This window comes from Danio aesculapii, chromosome 16, assembly GCF_903798145.1.
Source record: "Danio aesculapii chromosome 16, fDanAes4.1, whole genome shotgun sequence".
Taxonomy (NCBI): Eukaryota; Metazoa; Chordata; class Actinopteri; order Cypriniformes; family Danionidae; genus Danio; species Danio aesculapii.
In genome coordinates this window covers 51,348,231-51,375,293 of record NC_079450.1, presented here as the reverse complement: position 1 = coordinate 51,375,293, position 27,063 = coordinate 51,348,231, and the positions used below count along the sequence as shown (strand labels likewise).

At 34.3% G+C, this 27,063-nt stretch overlaps 1 protein-coding gene across 1 annotated transcript in view; it reads left to right on the top strand.

Annotated features, from left to right (window-relative positions):
- Positions 1–27,063, top strand: part of plecb (plectin b) — a 184,410-nt gene that overhangs the window by 55,623 nt on the left and 101,724 nt on the right. The window contains exons 2-3 of the mRNA XM_056476117.1: positions 5,299–5,360; positions 18,761–18,850. Of these exons, the coding sequence (XP_056332092.1) occupies positions 5,299–5,360; positions 18,761–18,850 (152 nt within the window). The remainder of the gene's footprint in view (positions 1–5,298; positions 5,361–18,760; positions 18,851–27,063) is intronic.

Genomic DNA, 27,063 nt, shown 5'->3' with positions numbered 1-27,063 from the left:
CTGAATCAGCTGTTCACTCACTCAGCGCAGCCCACATGAAAAAAAAAAGACTTTAGCAATTACTATAGTGTTTTTAAACCATACTATGGTAAAGCACTTGAATTAATCTGTTGTGGTGGTTCCATAGTTGCTATGGTAACACAACGACTATAATAAAGTACTTAAATTAATCTGTTGTGGTGATTCTCTAGTTGCTATGGTAACACAATGGCTATAGTAAACTTGAATGAATCTGTTGTGGTGATTCTCTAGTTGCTATGGTAACACAACGACTATAGTATATAAATTAATCTGTTATGATGATTCTGTAGTTGCTGTGGTAACACAACGACTATAATAAAGCACTTAAATTAATCTGTTGTGGTGATTCTATAGTTGCTATGGTAACACAGCGACTATAGGAAAGTACTTGAGTGAATCTGTTGTGATTCTGTAGTTGCTGTGGTAACAGCAATTATAGAAAAGTGCTTGAATTATTATGTTGTGGTGATTTGGTAGTTGCTATGGTAACCCAACGACTATAGTAAAGTACTTGCTTTAATCTGTTGTTGTCATTCTTTAATTGCTATGGTAACATAACGTCTATAATAAAGTACTTGAATTAATCTGTTGTGGTGATTCTGTAGTTGCTATGGTAACACAGCGACTATAGGAAAGTACTTAAATCAATCTGTTGTGGTGATTCTACAGTTGCTATGGTAACAACAACTATAGTAAAGTACATGAATTAATCTGTTGTGGTGATTCTACAGTTGCTATGGTAACAACAACTATAGTAAAGTACATGAATTAATCTGTTGTGGTGATTCTATAGTTGATATGGTAACACAGTGACTATAGTAAAGTACTTGAATTAATCTGTTGGGGTGATTCTATAGTTGCTATGGTAACAACGACTATAGGAAAGTTCTTTAATCTGTTGTGGTTGCTTTATAGTTGCTATGGTAACGCAACGACTAAAGGAAAGTACTTGAATCTGTTGTGTTGATTCTATAGTTGCTATGGGAACCCAACGACTATAGTAAAGTACTTAAATTAATTTGTTGTGGTAATTCTACAGTTGCTATGGTAACACAACGACTATAGTAAACTACTGTACATGAATTAATCTGTTGTGGTGGTTCTATGGTTTCTATGGTAACACAACGACTATAGTAAAGTACATGAATTAATCTGCTGTGGTGGTTCTATGGTTGCTATGGTAACACAACGACTATAATAAAGTACTTTAATCTGTTGTGGTGATTCTATGGTTGCCATGGTAACACAACTTTAGTAAAGTACTTGAATTAACCTGTTGTGGTGGCTCTATAGTTGCTATGGTAACACAGCCTCAAACACACAATGGAAAAACATATAAGGGAAGAAAAAATAAGCGGAAGGGAGAAATGCAGAAATTCTTCTGATCAGATTGCAGTAGTACAGATTTTTGAGACATCTATATTTTAAAAGGTGGTGCCAGAGAGGATGGCTATAATAACAATATTCATTTCATTGGCAGATAAACCTAAATTAAAAATAAATCAATAGCATGAAGATTACCTGTCATATCTGATCTTGTCCACACAGGTTATAAATCTGCATACAGATCATTTGATTATCGTTATGTATCGAATGCTGTAATTTGAACACTAAATTTATGGTTATGTTAAAGGGACAGTTCACCCACAGGTCATCCAAGATGTACAGTAGGTGACTTTCTTTCTTCAGTAGAACAATAAAGAAGATTTTGAGACTGGTCAAACAGATCTCTGTGCATGTGTCCGATGATGGTCCAACCAGGCAGGGAATTAAAGCTAATAATATTATAAATGATTTCTTACACAAACTGATCGTTTCGCTTCACAAGATCTCCATGTGTCATCAGGAGCAATGGTTATTGATTTGGATTTGTTCATTTTAACCTAAAAAATATTTCACCATTAACTTCCATTATTTGAATCACAAAGGACTATGGATTCAGTTAAAATGTTTCTTTAATGTTCTACTTAAGAAAAAAAGTCACCTACATCTTGGATAACCTGTGGGTGAGTAAATGAACAGGAAATGTTCATTTCTGAATGAACTATTCCTTTAAATTAGATTGACCTATAGCTGCTATGTATGTAAAACATTAAACATTACCTACAAGACGATTGATTTACCATGTAACCACATGTTTTCTGAGAAACTCTTTGAATGCTTGGGAGATTGCGTTACACAGTAACTACATATATTGTTCTGGAAATGTAAGGTATGGTTGGAATTACATGTTTAGGGTTAAAGTTGCAGCTGTATGGGTTAAAGTTTAGGCTCTTGCATTTGCTTAATGCTCAAGGATAAAGTTAAGAGCTACATCAAGTCCTTCAAATGTGTTTGGGTCAAAGACAATGTCCAGATTTTGTGTGTGCACCAAATTAACTGCAAGCAAAGTGCATTAATGTTTTGTATATCATGAAATGTCATGTCTTCTAGGTACATCAAATGATTCTTGTTGGATAAATATTGTTAAAGTCTGTCTAGTTCTTTTTTAAGTGAACAATTAATCTGTGCAAGATAATCCACTGGAGAAAAAGTGAGTTTTTGATAGCCTTCGATCAAAATCTGACCATCTTCTTCTGCATTTGGAGTGGTTTCTTCTTTGTTGATGTCAGTTTTAAGCTTCAACCTCAATATTTGTAGCCACGCCTCTCTTATCATTAATTTGCTAAGAGGTAATGATGCACCAAAAAAGCCCCGCCCCCCTACTTAATATTCTGTTCAGTTAAAAGTATGTCAGCATACTGAAATAAAAGTCTCAGAAACTTCCAGATCACACAGACTTTAATGTGCATCTCATTTTAAAGGGTGACTTCTGTAAATAATGGTAAATATGTATGATAGTCTCAATTCCTTTTTGTGTATAATGCAAGTTAGTTTATTAAATAGTGGACTTTAAGTGTGATAAACTTGAGCTGTAAATGTTTGCATGTCAGCAGTTAGTTTGAGACATCAGTGTATATCTTGTTGTGTTGTGTTGAAAGGGCCAGTTCATGCAAAAATAAACATTCTGTCGTCCTAAACTTGTTCCAAACCTGTTTGAGTTTCTTTCTCCCGTTGAACAGAAAAGAAGGTATACACTACCTGACAAAAGTCTTGTTGTTGATTCCAGTTGTAAGAACAACAAATAATAACTTGATTTCTAGTTGATCATTTGGAAAAGTGGCAGAGGGTCGATTTTTCTAATGAATCATCTGTTGAGCTGCATCCCAATCATCACAAATACTGCAGAAGACCTACTGGAACCTGCATGGACCCAAGATTCCTTTAGAAATCAGTCAAGTTTGGTGAAGAAAAAATCGTGGTTTGGGGTTACATTCAGTATGGGGGTGTGCGAGAGATCTGCAGAGTGGATGGCAACATCAACAGCCTGAGGTATCAAGACATTTGTGCTGCCCGTTACATTACAAACCACAGGAGAGGGCAAATTCTTCAGCAGGATAGCGCTCCTTCTCATACTTCAGCCTCCACATCAAAGTTCCTGAAAGCAAAGAAGGTCAAGGTGTTCCAGGATTGGCCAGCCCAGTCACCAGACATGAACATTATTGAGCATGTCTGGGGTAAGATGGAGGAGGCGTTAAAGATCAATCTAAAAAATCTTGATGAACTCTGGGAGTCCTGCAGGAAAGCTTTCTTTGCCATTCCAGATGACTTTATTAATCAGTGATTTGAGTCATTGCAGAGATGTATGGATGCAGTCCTCCAAGCTCACGATGGAGTCAGACACAATATTCATTCTGTTTCCACTGCAGCATGACTTTTTATTCTATACTGGACATTAGTTCTGTTAAATGACAAGACTTTTGTCCAAGCAAAGTCAGACTTTACTGTCCTAATGAAATAATTAAAAATCAAGGCATGATCATATTTTATTTAGCTAAAATAAGCGTAATATAGAGATCTTTGCCTTTCATATAAGCCATTTCTGATACCAAATGATCAACTAGAAGTCAAGTGATTATTTGTTGTTCCTAAAACTTGGATAGGTGACAAGACTGTTGTCAGGTAGTTCACTGAAGAATGCTGGGAAAAAAAACACCCATTGACTTCCATATTATTTTTAATTTCTACTGTGTATGTCGATGGCTGCTTTTTTGCCAGCATTCTTCAGAGTATCTTGTTTTGTGTTTGACAGAAGAAGGAAAAGAGTAACTTGGTGAACTGTCCCTTTAACTCTCCTGAATGAACATGACTGCTTGAGCTGAGCTGAAGGTGTGTCTGTAGTGTTCGTTGTGAGTAATGAACACTCAGGATTAAAGCCATTCTGGCTTAATGCTGAAATTCCCCAGCCCGAGGCCTCGTGATTTTCTCCTCTCCAACCCTGCGCTCTGTCTTTGCTTGACAATAGATCTGTCTAGACGCCTCCTGCAGTCATTAGTCTCCAGCTTCACCCAGAGATCTCCTTTCTCATACCTCATCAGGTGTGGTTCAGTAGTTTGGTTGGGATTTCTACACAGAGGACTCATTTAAAGGGGATGTAACATGCTCACTTTACCCAATCTCATAGTAATCCTAAGAGCCTATAGAGTAGTACTGCATCCATCTTCTCTCCAGAAAGTCTTTAGTTTTTAGTTTTTTTTGGAAGGTAAATTCAGCTTTCTGATTCTCTTGGGAAAAACAAAGCATTTGGAGGTGTGCCGTGGGCGGAGCTAATGAGTCAACAGTTCTGTGGGCGGAGCTACTGAGTCAACAGTGCTCTGGGCGGAGCTACTGAGTCAACAGTGCTCTGGGCGGAGCAACTGAGTCAACAGTGTGCAAGTGCAATAGCTTCACAGCTATCGCTTCACAGCTTCATAGCTTGTAAATCCGCGTTCTGATGTATTGCATAAGAAATGTGTGATATAAATGTCAAATTACGAATAAATATCCCTTAATTTGAAAAAAGTTCGTTTTGGACTTGTGTGATGCCAAAAAAAAAGGGAATTGCAAATGCATTTGCTGAATAAACTCTGATGTAGCAAATATTACACCCATGTGACTCCATTATGATTGCCTTGTTTACTTTTAGTTGCTAGGTTGCCAATACTACGATCAGCCACTCTAATTAGATTTTTTTTAGATGGAAAACTGGCTATAGGGACAAAAAATTAACTGCTTATTTATTGTAGATGCATGTTTTTGTATTAATGTCAAATTTGAACATCATAACAGATGAGCTGTATATAACATCATACATAATGAGCAGTATATTAGAATTGACAAAATGAGATGCAGATTTAGTTAGTTACTCTAACCATAGCAAGTGGATTGAGTTTTTGTTTTTCTTTATGCCTTTCACAGATGAACGGGACAGAGTGCAGAAGAAGACTTTCACAAAATGGGTGAACAAACACTTAATAAAGGTACATTTATGTTCATTATTTTATTTATTTATTTTTTAAAATGTGAAATAAGCAGTTTTTTGATCCTGCTCGCCTCTTCCTGTCCTGAACTATTCATGTTCAAGTGGTGTCATTATGGGGCAAGAACTTATCATTTAATCATGTAACTTTCAAAACTAACTAAATATTTTGATTTGTTATTTTATACTTGCTCTTTTAATTTTCATTTTAGCTAAAGTTTTCGTAATTTTGTTTTAATAAACGATAGTATAATGAATAACAATTTCAATATCAAAATGATATGCAACTTTCAAAATCAGTTACATATTCGGATTTGTTTATTTTAATTTGTTCTACGTTTTTAGTCATTTTGATTTAACAAATTAAAGTAGAAAACACCTAATAATTTTAATAGCAAAATAAAAAAAAATGGCTAAATATTTAGATTTTTCTATAATTGCTGTTTTATTACAAATTTTTCTAAGTATTTATGAATCAATTTAACTTCAGAGTAATTTAATTAGTTTTTTTTTTCAATAACATTTAATTTCAAGAAATGATATGCTTTCAGTTTTAATTTCAGCTAATTATAGTAACCCTGCTCAAGGCAGTGTTATTTTGTGTGTATTTTGTGAATTACAGCATGTTGAATTTTTGTGAATTGTGCTGTTGTTATTGTTTAAAAGTGCCGCCTTAAAGTTTTTTTTAACCAGTTCTCATGAATATCAGTATATTGCCCACTTCTAAAACCTGTTTGGTCACTAACACAGTTTTTAACCAGCATGCTACACACCAAATGTAGAAATGAACAGCAAATGACTTTAATATTACTTAAGGTATAATAACATTACAGCTTTCAGATGAACATGATTTCAGTTTGTTACTGTGCTGGAATTCTTTTATATAAACAGATCAGATCTTGTCCACACAGGTTGTAAATTTGCGCACAGCATTTTTATATGTCTGAACTTGTATGAATATGCAACATTATGCAATTCTGAGTGTGCCTCGCACAGGTGAGTGGGCTTGACAAACCACCTGTAAACACACTCTTTCATCTTTCTGACACTTTAAAGCTGCTGTATGTAAGTTTTTGACTCTTGTAAAGCATAAAAACACCTTAATATGTTTGCAGATATTTAAGAACATGCTAAGTGAACATTCTTGTTTATCTGAAAAACAATGCTGAAGTCAGATATTCTGCTATGAAAATGTGCATTACGTACTGGAACGGCTGTCTTTGTTTTGGTTCTTTTACTCGCCCACTGCCAGTTTAACCAATTATATTTCAGCACCTCCCATTGCCTTGTTGGAAAACAGCGTATTTCATGTAGTCAGTCAGAAAGACTGTCAAAGCATGCATCCGTGACTGAAATGCGACCTTCGGTGGACAGTAGCAGACTCTGAAATGAGACGCAGATTCAGAGTTCCACATGAGGTGGTTATTAATTAGCAAATTATATAAATATTGCAAGCGTAAACATTAGGTGAGCTGGTTACAATGTAACCCTGTGTCCTAACAACATGCTACTTGACAAGCAATTTGGCTGTTTGCACCAGACTAAACTTGACAGAAATGTAAATACAGCCATTCAGAAGCACAAAATAGTGCACTCACTGCACTCCAACAAAATGATAAGGTTTATAATCTAATTAATACATATGAAACCTCTTTAACATTATTAAATGTAGATGCTGAATCACTGATATGTGTTATCCTGCACTGAATCACAGTTCTGAAGTTTCAAATTGTTTATTTTATTTTCAAGAATTGAAGTGAACTATCTGCTGCTGCTTTCAGTAGTATGGCAATAAATGTCATGTCAAATGGCATTCAAACTCACATTGTTAGCATTTAACACTGAATAAAGCACATGAGGTGTACCTGAGGTGATTATTGTCAGTCTATCCTGTTGTTCAGCTGCAAGAAATAGCAGCCGTTTCTTATATATCAATCTGAGGAGTGCATTAGAAACAAAAACTCCTTTTAATATGAAGATATTCCTTCTATCATGTGCCTTTGCTTTTATTTAAGACACAGTTCAAATCAGCCTTAAATCAGCCTTTAGGTTTGATAGTCAGTCTCGCTCCAGTCTGGCAAACTGCGCTTGCATTTGTTTTGATCCAGGAATCCAATACCTAATTTAACAACAGGGTGTCAAACCTACATAATGCGCCTTTAAAAAACTTGCACCAGTTTACGCATTTGACCAGACACTTTCTTAAAATCACTCATTGTGCATTTCTAAGTGTGCTTCACACAGGTGAGTGGCCTTGACAAACACACTCTTTCATCTCTCTGACACTTTAACTGACGTTTGCACTGGAAATGATCTTGATCCACACAGGTTATAAATCCACGCTCAGCTTATTTATCATCATCTCTAAAACGTCTACTGTGTAGTCAGAAAGGAGGGTTATTGAACAGCCAAACAAAACATAAAAAAGATGTAGCATTGGACGAGCCTGGAGGTTATTAGCAGAAATCGAAGGCAGAAAACGAGGCAGAAAACACCTCTTTAGATCAGAAGAGAGATGATTATTAGACACAAACATGCATGTCAGGAACATCTGGAGTCAACTTGCAACTCGCATTTAATACTCTGAGAATAAACACTTGTCGGTTCAGCCAACATAGCACACGTTTATTTGCGTGCCCCCTGTTTATTTAAAAATTGTCTATTTAAATATTAAAATTTTTATTATTTATTTTATTATTATTAAAATATTTTTTGTTACAATTATTTATTTTATTATTATTTATTATTATTTTATTTCATTTAAATTTAATTCATTAAATTATTTATTATTTTATTTAATTTTTTATTATTTATTTTATTATTATTAAAATATTTTTTGTTACAATTATTTATTTCATTATTGTTTATTATTATTTTATTTTAATTTTATTAATTAAGGGCGACGCAGTGGCGCAGTAAGTAGTGGAAGGTCGCTGGTTTGAGCCTCAGCTGGGTCAGTTGGCATTTCTGTGTGGAGTTTGCATGTTCTTCCTGCTTTCGCGTGGGTTTCCTCCAGGTGCTTTCCTCCAAAGACATGTGGTACAGGTGAATTGGGTAAGCTAAAATTGTCCGTAGTGAATATGTGTGAATGAGTGTGTATGGATGTTTCCCAGAGATGGGTTGCAGCTAGAAGGGCATCTGCTGCGTAAAACATATGCTGGATATAAGCCGAAAAGAAAATGAATGAATGAGTTAATTAATTTAAATTATTTTGTTTAAAAAATATGTATTTTTGCTTTTGAATTGCATTATGGGATCTTGATATTTCATCTAATAACTTATGATGCTGAAACTTGTACTTTTATTGACATTTGTAATAGTTTGAGGTTACATTCTCTGCATTGGGGTTGCAAATTAGAGGGCAAAAAACATGGTAATAGACTGCAAGTACCCGTTTTACAGACTTAATACTATGTATATTATTTCTTGTACAAAATATTCATTCATTCATTTTCGGCTTAGTCCCTTTATTAATCTGGGGTCGCCACAGCAGAATGAACCGCCAACTTATCCAGCACATGTTTTACGCAGCGGATGCCCTTCCAGCCGCAACCCATGACTGGGAAACCTATACACACTCATTCGCACACATACATACACTATGGACAATTTCGCCTGGCTGCATGTCTTTGGACTGTGGGGGAAACTGGAGCGCCCAGAGGAAACCCACGCAAACGAGAACATTCAAACTCCACACAGGAACGCCAACTGACCTAGCCGAGGCTCGAACCAGCAACCTGGTTATAAATTGCAATATGGAATGTTGATCTCTGCTCTGTCGACTTTTTGTGTTGACAATTCAACTGTAACATTTTAGTAACAACAATATTTTGTATAGGGCAACGCAGTGGCGCAGTAGGTAGTGTTGTGAGGCGACAGCACTACCTACTGCGCCACTGCGTTGCTCTGTACAAAATATTGTTGTTACTAAAATGTTACAGTTGAATTGTCAACACAAAAAGTCGACAGAGCAGAGATCAACATCCCATATTGCAATTTATATCCATAAGCAGAAAACACATGAGGCGCAAAAGAAGACTTTTTACAGTGTATATTTTAATAGGCGCACTAATAAAATAAACTGCGTACATTTCTGAGTTGAATCAACTTTTAAAACTTAATATGACTTTAAAAATATACCTGATTAGCTTATTGAAATAAGCTAAAGTAACATAAAAGCAACAAAACATCATGTCACATATTTTTTTCATATCACAGCTACAGGGAAAACATGAAAAGTCAACTTTAAAATATATTTACCAGTAATTGACTATCTATAAAGGCCTGATAACACTTCTTCCACATTTCAAATAAAAATATTGTTATTTAAAGTCTTTTTTAGTATACAATTATCATTTTACAGTTATTAATTTGTCCAGTGAAATACACGCCCTTAATATCTAAGGCTCTGTATGTATTTCTAGTCAAAGACTGATGTTTAACTTGGACGAACAGATCACAGATGAGCACTGAGAGCTCAGTTTACTCTGTGGTTTGTTTCAGTCATCAGCTGTTATTAGACACTGATATTGCTTTGTGCTGATTGAGATGAGCGCCTGTGAGAAGAAAGACGGATAATTGATGAATACCTGCGTTTAGACAGTAAAAACAAGACTTATTACAGTGTGCCATCCAGATGTTGGTCTCTGTGTTGCCAGCATATGACTGTCAGGCAGACTGCAATATAATACATTTTTAGCAGAAGGTCATTGATTGTGATGTAATAGACTGTTTAATATTTGGTAACGCTTTATTTTGATGGTCCATTTGAGTATTAGTAGACTGTCTGCTTAATATTTGTTGATACAGACATTCAGCAGACATTTAACTGACTATTAGAAACTTTGGAAGTACATGTCAACTCACACTAACCCTAACCCCAACAGTCTTATAATCTAATGAGAATTAATTGCAGTGTAACTTAAATTCAACAAACAGACTATCAAAATAAAGTGTGACCTAATATTTATTTGGTGTTGATGAGTAAAATAGACTAATGTACTGAGGGAAAATATATGCTGTTGAGGGAAATGAACTGATCTCATATCTGCATCGATAGCGACCTCTACTGGCTCAGTATATCCACTGCCTTCTTTTTGTTAATGGCTTCGTCCCGTCTTTACACTTTATGATGGTGATTGTGAAAGATTAGAGGCTTCATTTCACTGTCCTGAACTAACACTTAAAGTTAGACGACTTCACAAGCGTTTAAACTCTTGACTGAAGGTTTAAGGTTTAAACTTTCAAATCTTGTGGTTGCAGTTGCTTCCTATTGTTTAATTTTCTAAAGAAGAATTCATTCTCAATATTGATGTTGTATGTTATGGATGTAGTATATAGAATTAGTTTGTATTATTATATTATCATTTTGAGGTCAATTATATTTACCTCAAAATAATATAAAATATAATAACCTATTAAAAATAATGCAATAATAATAAAAACATATTAAAAGCAATATAACCGAATAATAAAATAAATAGTATAACCTTTAATAGTTAAAAAAGGAATATGACTTTGAGCCCTATCATACACCCGGCGCAAGATGTGTTTGCCCCAACGTGTTGGTTTTCAGACCAATGCAACCTTAATTTTCAGGTTTTCCCCACCACATTGTTTAAATAGCAAATCCGTTTGTGCCACTTTGTAGATTCATGGGTATTTCGGTCTAGAAAAGAGGTGTGTTAAGGCACATTGTTGGCGCATTGCTATTATGAGGAACTAAAATAGAAAGCAGGTCTAAAGTTCAGCGCAGCGCAGAGTTGTGTGCCTTGCTTACACATTTCCTAAAACATGCTGGATGTACAGCAATACGCAAATATCTTTACAAATGAAAACGAATTAAAGGAATAAGATATTACAAAAATTATTACTTCATATATAAATAGAAAAACCATTGCCTTTATGCCTTCTTCATCTCAGGGGGGCTTTTTTTTTTTTGTTTATTCATGCCAATTTGCTTTTGTATAGTGTTATCATTATTAGTATTATTTATTGTATGCATATTTATATTTGTTTTATTAAAAACAAGCTTAGATTTGTCCACGTGTCAGGTTTTGGACCATATGGAGCATAGCATGTGTGTTTGGATGTAACTATATAACTATTAGAACTGAGTTTAGAAATAGTTTTGAAACAAATCTTCACGCATAACAAACAAAATTATTTATGTAGGCAAATGGATGTCTGTGCGTAGCCTACAACACTGTTTCCTTACCCACAAAAGTGAGAAAGAGAAAATGAAAGTAAAGAGGCTGATTGGAGGAGCCTTATTCTTTATCCTTATCCTCGCACTGCAGATGGTCTGTTTAACTGTTTTCTTGCCAGTGAAGCGTTCAGTTTTTCCACTTACAAAGTCCTCCATGTAAATAGCAAATGCACCATGGTGCAACGCAACTAACTCTTAAAGGGAATGGGAGATAAAACGTCCTCAAAACACACCTACAACTCATTAAGAGAATAAGCACAACCCTGTTAGACCCTGTGCTGTGGCGCAGAGCGTGTTTTTCTGTCCTTAAAATAGCAAAAGTGGATTCGGACACACCCTTAATGCTTTTGCACCCTGCGCTTTAGACTTTGTGCCTAGATTGTTAAAATAGAGCCCTTTATCTTTAAGACTTTCATATATATGACTTATTTAACATATTATTTGGTTAAATTATAATTTGGTATAAAAATTCTAATTATAAAGTTGTAAAGGATGGAGGAATAACTAAATTTATTTAATATTTTATTAACCCTCATATGATCCTGAACCACTATTTTATTTTATTTTATTTTATTTTATTTTATTTTATTTTATTTTATTTTATTTTATTTTATTTTATTTTATTTTATTTTATTTTATTTTATTTTAATTTATTTTATTTTATTTTATTTTATTTTATTTTATTTTATTTTATTTTATTTTATTATTTCTTTTGGTTTTGTTTTGTGAAAGCCAATTTAAGTTTTTTGGCAGAATCTCCAGACAGCTGAATCCTACAAAAATCCAGTGATGAATTTGTAGTGTTTGGTTAATAGGATGACTATGTTTGTCTGGACTTTCCGCTAAATATCATAATTTTTTTTATAAAATTGTATTATAAAATAGTGTATTTTGATCATCATTTGAACATCATGAAAGTATTTCATGTTCTACTTCATTAACAGCCTTCTTACGTTTCTAAAGCTGGGTTCAGATTACACAGTATTTTTAGCCTATGTTATTGTGTCATATTTTGCACTTTGAATTAGGGCTGCACAATATATCTATTAAGCATCGATATCACAATGTGATTGTTTGCAGTAGTCACATCGCAGGATATGCAATGTTATGCAATGTGCAACATTTACATTTGTTTTGAGGCCTGTGACTGCACAATATTTTTTAAAGAATTCTTAAGAATTTGTACAGTTTGTAACTTTAATAACGATTAATTTTATTGAATTATTTTTATGTTTATTATTCAATTACTGTACCTGAATACTGTTATACTAAGAAAAACCTTGATAAAACAGTTTATTTCAGTAGTTTTAGATTTATTCATGTTTGTAGATTGTTTATAAGATTTTATGCAGATGAACTTCTCCGCGTAATCACCCCAATCAATCTGAAATAATCAGTTCTTTCCAAATAGAGAGATTCAAGTAATCTGGTGAAATTGCTGGCAATACATATCGCAGAATAACAAAAATATCGCAATGTTAGATTTTTTCAATATCGTGACGCCCTATTTTGAATCCTAAATTGTTTGTATGAAGAAACCTATCAGACTGCACTTGGCCTCCTGATGTCAAACAGAAGGTGGAGCTTTAACTAACCAACAGAATCATAAGCATAATAATATCGGTAAATTAGCAGTTTTCCATATTTAGTGTTTCATGATTTTATTATTTGTTTTCCCCCATTTATTTATGCTTGTGAATTGCGATATGGGAGTTTGATCTTTTTTTCCAGCAACTTTTAACCTTGAAAAGTTTGAAAAAGGGACTTTTATGAACATTTTAATAGTTTAAAGTGATATATTGTATGGCTTGGTGTTGTATATTACGCTACAAATACCTTGTAATAAACTGCCAGTGCATTTTCTGTTATTTTACAGACTTTTTTCTTTATCTAATATTTCTTATACATTATATTATCTCTATGACTATTTTAAAATGTCAATAAAAGTCATTTTGTTAAACTGTAGAGTTGAATTTTCAACATCAAAAGTCGGCAGAGCAGAGATCAACATCCCATAATGCAATTCACAACTGTAAAGGAAAACTCTTGTGAATCACAAAATACGGAAACTGTTCATTAACAGATATTTTTACAGTGTATAAACAAACAATTATTGTTATGAATCTGACTGTCTTATTGTAAGAAAAGCTCAAGAAAAGAAAGACATCCGGTTAGAGGACACAAATCTGTCCTAATAATTATACATTTGATAATTTCATTATGTTTGAAAACTCTGTACAAAAGAGCTTCTGTGCTCCTGTCAGAGATAAAGATGACAAACATGCCTCTATCGAGTAAAAGAAATGTTGTTTCTTTTTTAATTAATGTACCCTGATGCCATTTATGAACTACAATGACATTATTTTAATCAGACTGTGCCAAAATATGGTCGATATGTAGTCTGAACTCAGCATAAGACTAATAACTGCTGTACTTTCCACATCAGTTCTTAAAACATAATGCTCTTAAAGGGCCAGTTCACCCAAAAATGAAAATTCAGTCATCATTTCCTCATCTACTACTTGTTCCAAACCTGTTTGGTTTTTCTTCTCGAACATAAAGGAAGATATACTGAAGAAGGTTGACATATATATGAGCAATATCACACGAGTAGCAATATATCAGCAGTGACGATATACAGCCACATTGCGCTGCTATGAGTGTGATATTGCATTTAAACAACCGTTCAACAGCCTAATTATGTATATAAATAAGAAAATCAAACACAGAGGGTCTCAAAAATCTTTTTGTATGAGGAACTACTTTCTTCCACCATTCATTCACATCTGCAGCTGACGTCAGAACAGCAGAAAGGATTGCTACTTCACCAACGTCACTTTAGATGTAGTGTTTGAATGATTCTCTAGCGTAATGTCTATAATGATGGCAAAACAGGTGATTTTGCTCACATTTTAAGATTATAAGTATAAAAGGCATGAATTGCCATCAGTCCACAGAGATTTCCCAGAGTATTTCTCTGTTGCAATCAGTATATCTCAATAATTAACGCAAACACTGCCAGATTACTATGGTATAAATACAGTACTAGAAAATACAAAAGAGAGAGATCGATGAATGTTACTTATCTGTTTTATAATGATTTGACAAGCTGTAGTTTGAAATTACGCTGGGCTTTTCGACCCTAGGGTTTATTATGCCGTCTCTGTCGCCATCTTGTGGCGAAACGTCAACCATCTTTGCTCTGCTCAGTATGACAGGCTGATGGCAGCCAATGTGCTGAATCTAAATTATATCTAAATTATAAATATTTAAAATAGGCACTGTCCTTGTAAATGAACTGCATAGTTGCACTCTATGTGGGTGGAGTAATACACAAGGGTGCAAAGGCTGTATGAGTGCTGTTTTTGCAGAATATCACACGACTATCAGCCAATCAGATTCGAGAACCAAACTGAATTGTTGTATAAATATACTTTCCAACATTCTTCAGAATATCTTCCAGAATATGTTGAACAGAAGGAATACAAAAGCATTTAGAAAAACTTAAGTGTGAGTAAATGATGAGTAAATAATATAATATAATAATATATATATGTATATATATATATATATATATTGGGTGAACTGTCCCTTTAATGAGGTCCTTCATTGTAGCCTTCATATCTTTCTTCCATTTCTAATCCCCATTCCTCCATTGGTCACTCTGTCCTGCTGTTCTCTTCACTGATTGGCTGCTCCAGCACTGGAGGTCTGAGGTATGTCCATCTGTCAGCGTGTCCCAGCATGCTCTGCTCTCTTCACGCATGTACAGTATTCCTCTGGAGGTTTCTTCTGCTGTATGTCTGATGAAGAATGCAGAATGGATTTCAAATGCAGTAAATAAACGTAAATACAGTTGAAGTCAAAATGATTAGCTCACCTGTGAATTTGTTTTTCTTTTTCAAATATTTCCCAAATTATGTTTAACAGATCAAGGAATTTTTCACAGTATTTCCTATAATATTTTTTCTTCTGGAGAAAATCTCATTTGTTTTATTTTGGCTAGAATAAAAGCAGTTTTTATTTTTTTAAACCATTTTAATGTTAATATTATTAGCCCCCTTGAGCAATATTGGTTTCGATTGTCTACAGAACAAACCATCGTTATACAATGACCTGGCTAATTACCCTAACATGCCTAATTAACCTAGTTAAGCCTTAAATGTCACTTTAAGCTGAATACTAGTATCTAGAAAAATATCTGGTCAAATATTATTTACTGTCATCATGGCAAAGATAAAAGAAATCAGTTATTAGAAATGAGTTATTAAAACTATTATGATTATGAATGTGCTGAAAAAAATATTTTTCCGTTAAACAGAAATTGGGGAAAAAATATACAGAAGGGCGATTAATTCTGACTTCAACTGCATATAAATGAAAATATACTAACTATAAACCCCATTTTATGACTTTTAAACAATTGGATCTCTACTTAAATACAATTTTCAACATCTAACAACACGAAAGCAGTTCAAACTTCTACATTTTCTGCTTTGTTTAATATTCTGCATTCATTTTTATTCCCTTTTCATGTGCAAATCCATTGTTTTTTTTTTGTTTTCTTTTATTTCATGTCATTGTTATATTATCAATTTAATAAATATTTCCTTTATTGTAAAAAGTAATCTCTGTAAGATTTGTGCTATATTTTTTTTTATATAGTTTTCTATACATTGTAGCTTAATCGTATATATCATTTAATTTTAAGCTCAGTTACAACATGCTTAATCGTGATCTTACAGAGTACAGCAAAACGAAACCCAGATCTTCATCATGTATTTGCTGCATGAAGCACCATCTGTTCGCTCTCATAACTGTGTCAACATTGGGATGTCTAAATAAGAGATTTAAACACACATCTAAATCCCAAAGTGTCTACTTTCGGTCTTCTTTAAATCGTGTATAGGTACAGAAGCTGCTCTAATAAGCTGGTTTTAATGACAAGAAAGCTAGTCCCGCCATTGTAACATTCATTTCAAAAGTGCTTTCAAGTTAAAATGACTGAATTAATTTTATTATAACAGATACTTTTTATCCCTCTCTGTATCATCATGTGTCTATAGTACACTGTTAAAAATTTCCTGTAGAATCTACAATAGAGACCTGGCAGCAATTTGCCAGTAACTTACTGTAAATCAACCCCCAAAATACTGTATTTACACATGTAGCACCATTTATCTTGCTGTATGAGTATTTACAGAATTGTATGTATATCTGTACTGTAAAATATACAGTAATGTTCACAGTGCGACTTTAAAATACAGTAACATACTGCATAACTGTCCTACAGTAAAAATACAGTTCATATTACAGTTAAATACTGTGTAATTGACAAAATCGTTAACAGTATAAATAAATAAATAGTTTGTAGTAAATTAATCATATATCAAATAATATATAATATTAAATTAATAATAAATTAATAAAGAGTTCATCGTTTTGCAGCAATGCATGATGGGTGCATGAGCTGCATGATAAATACCTGAGGAAACCCTGTTTGTCTTTCAATCACTGGATGAAAAAATTGCATATTATTATCCAGAGATCTTACCTAATGAGGTTTAATATATTTGGATATATCTTTGTCAAAAAAAAAGAAAGTAAAATCAGAACATCAGAATTTAATTTACACCCTGTCACTCAGTAAATCATGTATTTCTGACGTGAGGCAGGTGTGCTGCTCTCCTGCCTGCAGCAATGCATTGCCCTGTCCTGTTTTTGCTGAGCAAAGTGCAAATTCTGTGTTGCTTTTTCATCTTAACAAGACACACACACACACACACACGCACACACGCACGCACACACACACACACACACACACACACACACCACACACACACACACACACACACACACACACACACACACACACGCACACACGCACACACACACACTCAAAAAAATGACTTTTGCTGCTTGTTCAAACTACTGATTTAAAATGAGTTGAAGTAACACAATTATAAGTGTTTTGTGGGGGGACAACTTATTTGTTTTATGTTCAATCCACTTAAATGTGTAACTGCAGGAGGACGGTGAATAAATGTTAAATTTTCATTATTCGGTGAACTCTAATGTTTTGACAGAAAAAGTTCAAAGATCTATTCGATTTTTGGTTTATTTATTTCAGTTTAAGGTGAAGGTGGGGAAAGTATCCAATATACTCAAGTAAATTACCGTTACTTTACAAAACAAATGTAGTGTTACAGTAATAGTTCTTGTCCAGAAATGCTACTTTAATTCACATTCTGTTTCAAAAAGTCTGCAAATGAAAGTTTTACAGCAAACATTTTAAAATATATCAATACGTAACAACGTAGAAAAGTGGCTTTCAGTACATTCATCACATTTTAAAGACAAAATTTATGACAAAACATTACTGAAAATGTTCGAGTTCAGTCTGAATTTACCTTATTGAACACCGGTTGAGTTATTGTTGTGCATGAAACATCAGATAGTGTTCAGACCAGTGAAAGGAATACCATTTTACCAGAGTAAATAACTACTGTTATTACTGTTTTTGCTGTTTACACATTTTGTTCGTGGTCATTATATATATATATATATATATATATATATATATTTTTTTTTTTTTTTTTTTTTTTTTTTAATCTTTATGCAGCATCATGACTGTCTAGAGAGAGATCTTGTGACTGAAAGAGAAAATTGTTGAAAGATAAACAGACAAGATTGAAAGTTTTAATTAAGCATGCTTCTTCTAATTTTAGGGACTTTTATTTTGGATTTACAGTGTCACAAATACTGTAACATTATATTAACCTTGTTTTATTTACCTATTTGAAATGGTTCAGATTTTTTTTAACACAAAAGAAGATATTTTGAAGAATGCTGAAAACCTGTAACCATTGACTTCCTTAGTATTGGTTTTTCCTATGGAAGTCAATGGTTAAAGTTTTCCTGCATTCTTCAAAATATCTCCTTTTCTGTTTAACAGAAGATAGAAGTGAAATAGGTTTTAAAATAGTGAAAGCTGAGTAATGGACAGAATTTTAATTTTTCGGTTAACTATCCCTGATTTACTCAGAGCAAAGTTATTTTTTTGTAACTGCAGTGCTTAGATTGGCCAATCAAATCTTTAGAATCAGGTTTGGAAAAAAAACCCTGACATTTCTTTGGCAGAGACTTTTATTGTGAAACTCCTGGACTGACGTCTGCTTTTTCTCCATCCTCAGACTCAGCGTCACGTGAATGACCTGTACGAAGATCTCAGAGATGGACATAACCTGATCTCCCTCCTGGAGGTCCTCTCTGGAGAGACGCTGGTGAGTGTTAACTAACTAACAAACTCAGATGGTCTCTAATCCCACGTCAAACCTCCAACCTTCAGACAAATCCAAACCTGCCCTGGACTGTGTCTTCAAATTGGAAAGGCGTTTTGTTGAATCACACCCAAAGCACTGGGTTCAGATATTCCAAGCCTAATTCCTGACATAACCCCATCAAACTGCTTTGTTTCTTGGCTGTAACTGAGACATGATCAGCGTTGGGTGTAATTAGTTACTGTAATTAAATTAGTTTTCTGCTGAAAAAAAATTTAAACAAGAGATTGACCTAAAGTTTTTTGGTAATTTAATTACAGTTGGTTGGTTACTTATATTAAACAAATAGAAGTTACATAAGTATATACAGTTGAAGTCAGAATTATTAGACCCCCTGAATTATTATCCCCCCTGTTAATTTTTTGCCCAATTTCTGTTTCAAGAGTTCACACTTAGCTCACGATTTATACATAGCTTGTTTGGCGTGCTGTCCCGGGAGAGAGCCCTGAGCTCAAGGTATCCTCGAGCCCAGGGCTCCCTCCTTTCACAGGGCGAGGGGAGACTGAGCTCAGGTCGATCTGAAACTCCCCCGCTGCTGAGGCCAAGGTGAACTTCCTGAGAGTAAGACATTAGAAAAAGATTTAGGCTTATTTTATCAATAATATAGAGCACATTTGCATGGTGGGAGGAAACGGGGGAACCTGGGGGAAACCCACACGGAGAACATGCAAACTCTGCACAGAATCACCAGATGGCCTAGTGAAGACCCAACGCCATTGGTATTCTTGCTGTGAGGCAAACGTGCTAGTCATTAGGCCACCGTGCCACCCATTCTTGATAAAGGTGGAAGAAGGGGAGGAGGGGGGTTTCTTCCAGACGAAGATAGTTGTAGAGAGGAAATGAGGATATATATAGTGACTTGGGATCCTTTGATTGGAGGATCATGATTAGCTAATGTGGACCAGCTGGGTCAATTATGAGCACATGCTCCTCTCGAAATTAGTTTAACATTTAAACTTCACTTAACGAAGATTCTTCCAACACATTTCTAAACATAATAGTTTTAATAACTCATCTCTAATAACTGATTTATTTTATCTTTGGCATGATGACAGTAAATAATATTTGACTAGATATTTTTCAAGACACTTCTATACAGCTTAAAGTGACATTTAAAGGCTTAACTAGGTTAATTAGGTTAACTAAGCAATTAGGTAACTTAGGGTAATTAGGCAAGCTATTGTATAACAATGGTTTGTTCTGTAGACTGAAAAAATGCTTAAAGGGGCTAATAATTTTGACTTAAAATGGTTCATAAAAATTTAAAACTGCTTTTATTCTAGCCGAAATAAAACAAATAAGACTTTCTCCAGAAGACAAAATAGTATCAGACATACTGTGAACATTTCCTTGCTCTGTAAATATTATTTGGAAAACAAATGAATAATTTAATTTGCTGATAATTCTGACTTCAACTGTAAATACATACAGTGTTCAGCATGAATGAGTACACACCTCACAGATCTCTCTTTTAAATTCCTATTTATAGTTTAAATTACAATATTATAGTTGTGTATGTGCATTAGATTAATCAGTACTAAAGCCAAAACTGGAACTAAGCTGACAAAAAAAAAAACCTTCACAGTCTAAAAATGAGTACACCCAAATTTACATGTTAAAAAAGTGAAATAAAATTAAATATACATGTGAAAAATTAATAATAATGTAAAAAAAATTAAATAAAATGTCTTTTATTTTTATTTTTAACCGATATATATATATATATTATTTAAAAAAATTTATGGATATGATTGTTTAACAAAACTGTTATATTTGAATGCACCAAATATCATTGCCTATATATTGGGTATAAATTAGGGATGTCCTGATAAGGTTTTTTTTGCCCTTGAGTCCGAGTCTGAGTCATTTGATTTTGAGTACCGAAACCCGATCCGTTACTTCTATAATACATAAAAAAAGAATAAAGAAGAGCGAAGAAACAGATGCAGGATGTTCCATGTTTTTTATGTAATTCACCTTATTTTAACATTTAACAATTCTGTTAACAGAGCACTTCTGTGAGGTTTGTTTTTAAGGTGCCTCATTAGGTTTGTTGAGTTAAATGTTGCCGTTTCCTTTCCACTTCTTGCAATCCCAAGTTTGCATATCTCACCGTTTGCTATGGCAATGTCGTCGTCATCAACTTTATAATACCTCCAGACTTCAGACATACTCGCGCTGTCCGCTTCAAGCTGCCTCCGTGTTCCACTTTGCCGGCATTGGCGTCTCTGCAACAAAGTGATGTCATGCCACACACGTTGCACACGGGTGCACTGTATATTTGGAGAATAATTTAGTTTTAACTAAATGACATTTATCAAAATAACTGCTTATCAGAAAATAATTGAGAAGTTAGTTCATAACAATATAAGGTATAAATTCAGAATATGTATATATACTGTATTTCTGCATTTTCAACTCAAAACTGAGGCTTTATTTAGCTTCAGAAGCAATGACATTTAAATTCAAGCCGTTAAATACTGGATATGAAATATGGTGTCATTAAATTGAAATGTTTTGTGTTTTGATATATATATTTTCAATTTTAAGTGTTATTTTTTTAAACAAAACTAAAATGTAATTTTGACCCAAATTGAAAGAATTAAGAGCTTTTAATTTATGTTGTAAACACATTGAGATTTTCAGTCGACGTCAATATTATGAGCCCTCCTGTGCATTTTTTGTATTCTTTTTCAAATGTTTCCCAAATTATTTTAAACAGACCAAGGACATTTTCACAGTATTTCCTATAATATTCCTGTCTTCTTGGGAACGTCTTATTTGTTTTAGTTTGGCTGGAATAAAAGTATTTAATTTTTTATTTAATTTAATTTTGTTAAAAGCAATTTTAAGGTCAATAGTATTAGATTGTATTATTAATAGTATTTTTTTTTTCAAATGACTTGCTAAACTAATTAACCTAGTCAAGCATTTAAATAAATTTTACTTAAATTCAACTTTAATATCTAGTCAAATATTATGGACTGTCATCATGACAGACAAAAGAAATCAGTTATTAGAAATTAGTTTTCGAAATTGAGTCTCACAATTAAAAAAACACTTGGGAAATATTTTTAAAAGAATTCAAGTTTAACAGTATTGATAATAATTTTGACTTCAACTGTTTGTGGATTACTATTTAAGTAACTAAATAACTACATTTATTTTCAGATGACGTAATTAGAAAAGTAATTGAAACACGCTGTAAAGGATATCTTTAAAAATGAGCAGTTTTCAGTATTTTGTGATTCATGTTTTAATTTTCCCCCATTTATTTATGCTTGTGAATTGCATTATGGGAGCTTGATCTTTCTTCTAACAGCTTTTAATCTTGAAAAGATCTAAAAAGTGACTTTTATGAACATTTATAATAGTTTAAAGTGATATATTGTCTGGGTTGGTCTTGTACTGTATATTACACTGCAAAAACCTTGTAATAAACACCCAGTGCATTTTCTGTTCCTTTACACACTCATTTCTCTATATATTATTCCTTATACATCATATTATTTCAACCTACTAAACTGTCAATAAAAGTCACTTTGTTAAACTGTAGAGTTGAATTTTCAACATCAAAAGTCGACAGAGCAGAGATCAACATCCCATAATGCAATTCACAATTGTAAATACAGGGAAAACACTTGTGAGTCACAAAATACGGGAACTGTTCATTAACAGATATTTCTTTTTACTGTGTTATAGTATATTTTTGAAGTAAGTTACCCAACACTGGTCATGAGCTTCTCTCTGGGGCTGTTTCTCTGCTCTCTCCATTTCCTCTGACTCTCCATCTCTCTGCTGATTTCTCTGTTTGCTCTTCTGTTTCTGGCTGAAGCCGAGGGAGCGGGACGTTGTGCGGAGCGTGCGGTTGGTGAGTGATTGATGCGGACGCTTCATTGGCATGGGTCACTCGCTGTGGCAGACCTGCGCATGCTCACACGTCCGCCAGTCATCTTGTACACTGTGAAAAAATATCCCTAAATTAGCAGTTTTCTGTATTTTGTGATTCAATTTTTGATTTTCCCCATTTATTTATGCTTGTGAATTGCGTTATGGGAGTTTGATCTTTCTTCCAGCAACTTTTAACGTTGGAAAGTTCAAAAAAGTGACTTTTATGAACATTTGTAATAGTTAAAAGTGATATATTGTATTGGTTGGGGTTGTATATTACGCTACAAAAGCCTTATAATGAACTGCCAGTACATTTTCTGTTATTTTACACACTTATTTCTCTCTCTATATTATTTCCTATACATTATAGTATCTCAAACTATCAAAATGTCAATAAAAATCACTTTGTTCAACTGTAGAGTTGAATTTTCAACATCAAAAGTCGACAGAGCAGAGATCAACATCCCATAACAACCCAGGCTCATTCTGAAAACGTAGTCCAGTGGATGTTTCTGGAGACCGCGAAATACGTCCCGGGAGGAAAGTATTTTTGCAGTTTTGTTTTTGCGAATCCGCGAGAGGCCGCTGTGCGCGCTTTTTTGCATCTCAAACGTCTCTTGCTGAGTGCCGTTCGCGCCCGCGCTGTTTATGCGTAAACCCACCAGAGGGCGCTGTCGAACGACCGTCTGTCTGTCTGACTGAATGATTGACCGGGCGACCGGGTAATCGACAGACCCACTCTCCTCCTTCCCTAAACCCAACCAGTTTTACCGATTGACCCGCCCACCCGCTTACTTCCCTAAATCCAACAAACAATTTACAAAAGTCGTCCAGAATAAGAAAAACACTTTATTTTTTTGGATTCTGTTTTAGTCTTACCTGATTTCTGGAACCGCTCTTTCACGGACTCGAACCCGGTCGTCGTCGTGGTCTGCTCCTCTCTGCGTCTCAAGACCGCTGACGAGCTAACTGGACAAACTGATTGCGGCGGGAAAGCCCTCCACACGGACGTAAGCGGTCAGCCGGTAAGAGCGAAAAGGAACGGCATCACACCGCCACGTAGCGTTCACTTAAAAAACAAAATGCAGCCATATGTACCTCTGGCTACATAATTCGCAGTCTCCAGAAACGTCCACGGGACTACGTTTTCAGAATGAGCCTGGGTTGCCCCATAATGCAATTCACAACCGTAAATAAACTGAAAGCACCTTTAAGTCACAACATACTGATATTTTTTTACAGTGTAGTCTTTCTTTCATTTTCTTGCTCCTCTAAGAGTCCAAGTTATTGATTTCAGGCTGATGTGTTTCAAGGTTACTCTCAAAAAACGTGATGCTTGTTCAAACTGCTTGTTTAAAACAGCTGAAACAACTCAATTCTTGAGATTTTTGAGACAAATTATTTGTTTTATGTTCATTCCTCTTAAATTTGTTAAGTTTACTTAATCGATTTGAGTTGGGACAACATGAATGAATTGTTTGGAACCCTGCATTTTTATTTGCAGTGTATGAAATGCATTTGTTATTTCAAGTGTTTTTGATTCTAGTCCAAACATCTAGATATATACAGTAGTAGGCTTGTTTTATTGACGTTGAAGACCCCGATATACTCACAGCAAAGTTATTTTTTTGTTATTTGCAATACTTAAGAGTAAAAAGAAATCCAACATAACATTTTTTCTACTGTTTCAGTCACACTGATTCCATTGACTTCCATTCATCCTGTATTCATTCACATACACAAATACTTTTTCCTTTCGCTGCATTTCTAAGATGAAAGTTTGTTGTATGACCAGTAGAAGTTTGATATGTTTGGTAAATGTATTACATGTACATTAAACTATTGCTAATAACATATTAATAATATATTACATGTATATTATTATTAGACTGCAACATTGCAGTAAATCGGAGTAGATTGAATACTTTATTTTTACATTTTGTCTGTATCATATGTGCTATTTTTTCTTGAAGAAAGCATCAGATCAAATTGACACTGTAGTAAAAATATCTATAAATGACAACCCAGGCTCATTCTGAAAACGTACCTCCACGGACGTTTCTGGAGGCCACGCAATACATCCCGGCGGCACTTTTTCTGCATCTTATGTTTTCGCGAATCCGCCAGAGGTCGCCGTGTACGCTTTTTGAGATTTCAAATTTCCCTCGCGGGTGTCATTCGTCTCTGCTGTTCTCGCGTAAACCCACCAGAGGCCGCTGTCGACTCACTTTTTGACAGACTTTCTGACTGACTGAGCGAACGATCGGCTGACCCACCCTCCCCAATTCACCCGGCCACCCCCTTCCCTAAACCCAACCAACACGTTTCAAAATTTCAAATTTCAAATTTCAATTTCAAAAAGCCCTCGTCTGATTTTTACCACGTTTTCAGATTTTTCCACATTTAGATTTTGGATTCTGTTTTTGTCTTACCTGCTTTCTGGAACCGCTCTTCACCGGACTCGAACCCCCGTCTTCGTGGTCAACTCCTCTCTGCATGTCAAATCCGCCGACTACATGGCGCACTAACGGAACAAACTGGTTGCAGCTGTAATGCCGTCCATATGGAGGTAAGCGGTCGGTCAGCTGGTAAGCGCGAAAAGGAACGGCGTCACTCCGCCCCGCAGCGTTCGTTTAAAAAAAAATGAAATGTAGCCATACACACCTCCGCCTGTCTCCAGAAATGTCCGCAGGGCTACATTTTCAAAATGAGCCTGTGTTGCTAAATGAACATCTTTCCTTATTTTGTGATTCATGATTTTTAAAATGATTATTATTATTTATTTATGCTTTTTTATTGCATTATGGTTCTTGCGCTTTCCTGCAACAACTTTTAGTGCTGAAAAGTTTACTTTGAATACTTTTATTGACATTTTTTATGGTTTAAAGTAAAAGATTGTCTGGGTTGGTGTTGTATATTCAATTAAAAAACCTAGTAATAAACTGCCAGTACTTTTTCTGTTATTATACAGACTTTTATATCTCTATATTATTTCTTACACAATGTATTGTTTCAAACCACTTAAACTTTACTGATAGTAACTTTGAGAAAATGCACAGTTCAATTTTTCTTATCAAAAGTCAACTAAGCTGAGATCAACATCCCATAATGCAATTCACAACCATAATAAATCATGAAATATGGAATATTTTAAAGTGTATTTGAACTTATTTGCCAAACGTAGCATTTCAGCACTTTACATAATAATAATTCTGTAGTGATATTAGCTTTACATGACTAAACATGGTAATTAAATGTCAGTTTCACCTCAATTATAATTAAACTTCAGTTGCAATGCACTCCAAAACATATATATATATATAATTTAACTACTTAATTAAAATGAGCTAAAACAACACAATTCTTGAGATTTCATTGGGACGACTTAATTTTTTTTTATGTTTAGTCCAAAATGTTAAAAGTGTTAAGTTAACAATCGATTTGGGTTGGGTCAAAATGAATGAATTATGTGAAACCCTGCATTTTTTACAGTGTTATACATCAGCTCTATTTTAACTCGTTGATCTCAGCAGACTAAATCAATGAACCACAAGATTAAATAAAAGAAACCACACCTACCTATTATGTAATCATCATTAACCAATAGCAGTTAACTATTCAGACTAAACATTTCTGGAAAGTAAATAATAACAAGCTTCTTTTTTTTTTGACTGCTTTTGCATTAAACTGACCTCAGAGCAGTTCACTCTTCACTTTGACCTGAAGTATACAGTATATCGGGGTCTTATAATTCTGGCAGTTTGCGCATGACTGATGCTGTTTCTCTTTATAACATCGTCTATCTGAACCTCATAGTTTGGGTGTGTGAAAGATAATGCAAATGAAATCTGCTGTACCTTGACTGTTAAAGAAATTCACAGTTATTATGGACAAATATATGCATTAAAAAATCTCTGTTCAGATAAAAACACATTGTGATGCATGTTAAGAGCACTCCGAACCAACAGGTGGCGATTAAAGCCTTTTATGCTGAGTTTACACCAAACGTGGAGTTAAGTATTTGCGTAAAGTCTATAGATGGCATACAGCTACTCACATCAATACAGCATAACTAATGTTATAATGTACAACAATAATTCATATTTATTACATTACTGTGAGTGTTTAGTGTTAGGGTAGGGGTAGGTGTAGACGTTAATAAAATACAATTAATGTATAATTGAATATATAATATAAATAATTCTCGTTAATTTCCGGCCGCAGCTGTATCCCTTCTAGCAACAACCCATGTTTTCCGCAAATGT